General features: G+C 32.0%; 1 protein-coding gene across 1 annotated transcript; it reads right to left on the bottom strand.

Moving 5' to 3' along the window:
• Positions 1–2,785: 2,785 nt before the first annotated feature.
• On the bottom strand, positions 2,786–5,474 carry LOC111891001 (cytochrome P450 716B1). The gene is made up of 4 exons (XM_023887082.3): positions 4,961–5,474; positions 3,610–4,057; positions 3,255–3,442; positions 2,786–3,167 (listed from the first exon to the last, which is right to left on the bottom strand). The coding sequence occupies exons 1-4, from the start codon at positions 5,465–5,467 to the stop codon at positions 2,835–2,837; spliced, it is 1,476 nt and encodes a 491-aa protein (XP_023742850.1). The 5' UTR covers positions 5,468–5,474; the 3' UTR covers positions 2,786–2,834.
• Between the last annotated feature and the right edge of the window lie 439 nt (positions 5,475–5,913).

The raw sequence follows: 5,913 nt of genomic DNA, 5'->3' as shown, positions 1-5,913 counted from the left end.
AACAGGTGTCCTCTAAAATTTATGATATATCTTGTAAATAAAATTTCAAATTTAAGGGTGTCCATGGACACCCTTTATATGAAGGTAACTTTGCCCCTGATGAAGATGGAGGTTTGTATTAAATGATTTTTCTATTTTTTTTTACGAGCAAATCCATTAAATATTTTCATTCCTTTTTGCTAACAACACATTGGATCATTAAATTATAATGATAAAATAACATGAGTTCTTAAGTAAAATAGAACGGAAAAGCCTTTTTATGATTCTTTTTTTTTTTTGGATAAAATTTTTGATTCATTTTTTTGACAAAAAATAAATCATCTACAAAAATAAAAATAAAAGTGAATCGTAAAGACGTATGTTCATGTTTGTCTTTTTCTTAATAATTTGCTGTGTTTTTTTTTTAATCTTTTTAATCCATTTGTTTGTTATAAAAATAAATATAAAATGAATTTGCTTCTCACAACTTGACTTAAGAACTCCTTCTCACCGGATACCTTATATGAAATTCAATTTATAATGATATTGAAACATAGTTTAGAAATAATGGAAATACCACAACGTTCTATTTAATTATATTAAAATGTAGTTTAGAAATCAAAATGTTTTAGACAGAAAAAATATAAGCATAAATTGATTAATTAATTTTATTTGAGCTTAAAAACTTAAATTATCTAGTGTCTTTATAAAACGTCCATTGGAGCTAGCTAGGGTTTGCAGAACATAGATTAGCGTTCACGGACAACAAATTCATGTTTAGATTGTTGAAGAAATGTAAGAACATTGGATACATCTCCGATCTTTGGTTTTTAATCAATCGAGAAGTTTTTTTGTTTTTAAGCAAGGTCAGTCATGTAATCATTCAATCTGTTGAAGTTAAGAAGCTTATTGAACATGGTTCCAGCAATTGGATGATGCTTCTTCGTCTTCGTCTTTTTCCTCTGATTGTAGACATAGATGCAAAGAAGAAGAAGATATATGCTTAAAATTACTGATATGGAACTGGGTTTGAGAGAAATTCCATTGAAATTGCTACTCTAGAGGCTGGATTACTGGTATGAAATATGAATGTGTTTTTGATAGTGTGAAGTCAAACTAAGCTCTGGTATTGATACCGACGACACCTGGGTTTTTAAATCTGAGGAGACCCACCAATGTCCCTTCCTTCCACCGAAGCTAATCAAGCTATAGTGCAGAACGAAGTTGGCGCCGTTCTTTCCTTTATGTACGAATAGATGGGTTGTGTCTAGTTAGGGATGTTCAAAACCGGATATCCGAAAATTCGGATAGTGTATATTTGGTATCCGAAATTTCGGATATTCGAAATTTCGGATACGAATTCGGATACTACAATCGGATATCCGAAATTCTTTCTTTTGGTCACTATCAAATATCAATCCAATTAATTAAACAACCACTATTAAGTTTTATTAGAATCGATTACTAGTTTGAGACACATTAAACTATCAACCACTGATAAGTTGATTGCCTACTTGATTAAACTTAAATCAAACAAATTCAAAACCATCGATGCTTAATTTAAGACACATAAAACATGGAATCATTAAGTATTAACGAAAAACATTAACGATGAAACTCCATTCTTAAAAAGCTCAATGACTCATAAATTAAATTGTTGTATATTAGAATACAGTAGCATGTTGTTAGTCATTAGAATATCATCGCATGGTTTAAACAAAAAAAATATCTATCAATTTTAACAATTTGTCATGGCATCACCGAATAATAGCATAAAAACATTAATCCTAACATTAAATCTTCCTAATTTATATTTTCAAATAATAGCATAAAATAATAATAAAAAATATAGAAAAGTGTATATTTTCGGATATCAGATATCCGAAATATTCAAATTTTATAAAACTAATATCCGTATCCGAATCCGAAAAAGTGGATATCCGAATTTTCGAATATCCGAAAATCCGGATATCCGAAACTTCGGATAATTTCGGATCGGATTTCGGATTTTCGGATACGGATATTTTTGAACACCTCTATGTCTAGTGGTGCTGGTGGAAGAGAGAGAGAGAGAGAGAGAGAGAGAGAGATTCTTTAATTTTTAATTACTTAAAATTATTAAAATGAATATAAAAAATAAAAAAACAAATATGAGTGGTATAATTATCTTTTTAAGTGGAGAAGGAGCAAAAACAATAATAAAATCTAATTTCCATCAAAACTTTTTTAACTAAAACCATATAATTTTATCAAAACATTGGAATATTTTTGTAATTTTGTAAGTCTTAAACCTCAAACATATCAATAACCAAGTGATCATCGGTTCATGTAATTGTCAATATTAAAATTGGATAAGTTAGATTTCACTTTATGAGTTTTTTTTTCCTATTTGCAAACACTATAAATCAAATAGTTATTTATTCATCTATACTTGTTTACATGTTTTGCACACTAATTTCTTAGGGACACATTTTACCATATTACATCTTCTTCAACTTCTTTTATTTGTCATTTTTTTAAAAAATAATTTTAATGTCATCTTCTATGTTAAAATATTAACAAATGAGTTCATGGACGCGCAAATATTGCAAGTTTTGCTCACTACATATGGGTTTGGACAATTGTAGTTTGTTTTAGAGCATCACAAGATTTAGTAGAATGATCGAATTAGGTGAAATAGATGGTTGACATTCATAGTTTACATTCAATGGATTAAAATCAACTATAACAGGATATCAATATTGAATTAAAATCAACCATAACATGATACCAAGTTGGCATTCATTCCATTAAACTTCATAGAATTGAATGAATTTTGATGACCTTAAGAAGCTAGCTATTGGCCTAAATCTTGCCTACAATGATGCTTTAGATGACATAAAAGTTGCTTTTATGGGTGTGATCCTAACGAACAATCCTTGATTGAATTCTGGCATTGGATTTCTCACAAAGCATTCATCTTCCTTAAGAAGCTCCCACGTGAAGTGTGTCACCAAGCGATGAATCATAGCTAAAGTTTCCATTTTCGCTAGCTCTATACCGGGACACATCCTTGGCCCTGCTCCAAATGCTACAAAACTAAAAGGTGGTGGCTGCGGTGAATGCTTCTCAAAACGAGTTGGATCAAACAATGTCGGGTTTTGGAAGATGTCATTGTCCATGTGTGTCATGGACGAAGACAACAACACCTGGAAATTAAAACACAAAACCAAATCAACGTTAATTTAAGCTATTAAGATATTTTGTATTCAAGTCTTTATTGGTTGATCACGTACTTGCCATCCTTTAGGAATTGTGAATCCTCCATACTCAATATCTTGCATCGCTCTTCGGAAGGCCAAAGCCACAGGAGGATTTATCCTCAACATCTCGGATGCTACTCTCCATGAGTACTTCATCTTGGTAAGGTCTTCCCATGCCAATGCTTCCCCTGGTGCTTTACTTTTAGCAATTTCTTCTTGTTCTAAAAATTCAGTTTTGTGAATTCATTCAGTTCAACATAATTACAATTTACATGAGGTGGGATCTTAATTTTATCTATTGGTGTTAGGGCAATTTAATGACAAAAACACTTACATTTTAACATATTATTATAATGATTACAATAGAAATGTGGATAAGATGCTTTACCACAAACTATGGCTGAGTAGACAGATTCATTGCTAGCCAAAAGTTTAACCAAAAACGTGAGGAGAACTGAGGTTGTATCATATCCTGCAACCATAACGACGATGATGTTGTCGATGATCTCCTCATCAGACATCGTTGGTGATCCATCATCATCATGAATGCTAATCAACGAAGTGATAAGATCTTTGTCGAGAGGGTTAGCTTGTTTTTGTTCTTGAAGTGCTTCCCTTTTCTCACGTATAATATCTATAAGCATTGGTACTAGTTTCGTTCTTGCTATAATCCCACGATTGAATTGAGTGAACGGGAGATTAATTGGAATTGCTAGCACACCTTCAATCATGTGCTGGAAATGTGGTAGGAGTTTATCTCTTTTAGGCCCTCTTTCAATCCCAAAGAGAAGCGAGCAAATGACGTTGAAGGTTAATGTCTTAATTAAGGGTTGCACCTACAATGTTGTACCAAATAATGTTAAAAAATAGATTAAATAATCAAAACAAGATACATTGTTGAAAATTTTAGATTTAAAACATGACATTTCAACACTATAATAATATTCTTTTAATTAGTAGTCTTTATTTAAACTAGTTATCTATAAATACAAAAATTAGTGTTTCTTCCTAATAAAATTATTAACTATGAGAAATTAAGGTGGTGCATGAAACATATTTTAAACAAGGTATGAAATTGAATATCCAAAATGACTTCCAAACGGACTCCTACATAATAAGTTTCATAACACACATCCACACTCGTACTATGAAACTGTACATGAATAAAACAAAAATAATGAAATTAATATAGCTCATATTAATATTAATTACATAAGGTACAAAACTGATTATCCAAGCTGACTCTTACATAATAAGTTTCATAGACACAACCAAATACTCACTTATATTTGTGAAATTGTGCATCAATAAAACGAAAATAATGTAACTAATATAAGTTTAAGAATTTTCATCACTTATCAACGTGTTTCACATGCACTTTTAGTGAACATTGTATCCATTTTGCCTAAAGTTATATATTATAGTTCGAATTCAGAATAGTAATCGGTCGAGTATATAGCATTTACAAATTGTTGGGTAATCTTGATGGGTCAAGTCCAGCTATGTTACGGGTCAGTGGAGTCAAAACTTGTAGCAAAAGACATGGTCATGTCATGTTGGATTTAATCCACGTTGCTACGAAGACTTAGAGAGTTTGTTTAATTGTTTTGATCCTGTGCAGGTGACTTTCCAGCACAAACATGTCTATATTTAATTAAATTATGTTGGATTAACATGAACAAGAATATGCTAAAAAAATACAATTATCTTAGGAAGAAGAAATTTAGTATTTCGTATACCTGAACCTCATGTTGACCATGCCAATGCGTTTGAAGGTGGTGTTGGATTTCTTCATCGACTTTTGCAGCATATTGCTTCAACACGTCAAGCTTTAGAAACGAAGTGAGAGCCGCTCTAACTCGTTTATGATCATGGCCAGCCAACTCGATGATATTTTTTGAACCCAAGATTCTACTAATTGATGGTGGTTGTGTGTTGGTGAGTATGTTCCCATCACAGGTGTAGATGAACTTATTTGCAATCGGACCATGTAAAACAACTGTCGGGTATCCAAAAAGACTGGCTTTCCAAATAGGCCCGTGTTTTGTTATTCCTTCTTGAAACCATTTATCGACCTTATCGGCTTTCAAGGCCTTCAAAAGGTCGAGGCTTTGCCCTATTACCGGTAATCCCAAAGAACCGGGTGGGAGTCGATCCGGATATTTCTTACCTCGAAAAAGGAAAAAGATAGGAAATAAAACTAACAACAAGAACAACAATACTGTTATCAAAATCTGTAATTCCATTGCTAGAAATTAACACAATCTGGTTTCAGAGAGTCCTTGTGTGTGTATGTTGTGTATTGGATTGTATGTATAAAAAAACTCATGTTTAAATGTGATCGTCCTTTTCTGTGTTTCGTATCAAATGGAAAAGATTCTTTGGCCCACAAAACAATGAGATGGTTTTCTTCTATCTGAGACATATATATATATTTTTTATTATTTATTTATCGACACATTACAAGTGTTGATACACGAGAGGAAAATAGTTGGGGCAGTTTTCGTCATGACGTCCAATAAATTCTAGACGAACACGTTTTAGCAAACCAGCTACCATCAGTTGTAAAATGGCCGACAGCCCGAGACTAAATATTCAAATTGTTCGTTTTCTTTTCTTTATGATTTGAAAACGCTTTAAACTTTAAAGGGCTTAGACCCACTTATGAATAGTAATGACGTTTGTTTTGGTG

This window comes from Lactuca sativa, chromosome 7, assembly GCF_002870075.4.
Source record: "Lactuca sativa cultivar Salinas chromosome 7, Lsat_Salinas_v11, whole genome shotgun sequence".
Classification (NCBI taxonomy): domain Eukaryota; kingdom Viridiplantae; phylum Streptophyta; class Magnoliopsida; order Asterales; family Asteraceae; genus Lactuca; species Lactuca sativa.
The sequence above is the reverse complement of the archived record's forward strand: the minus strand, read 5'-3'. Positions and strand labels throughout refer to the sequence as shown.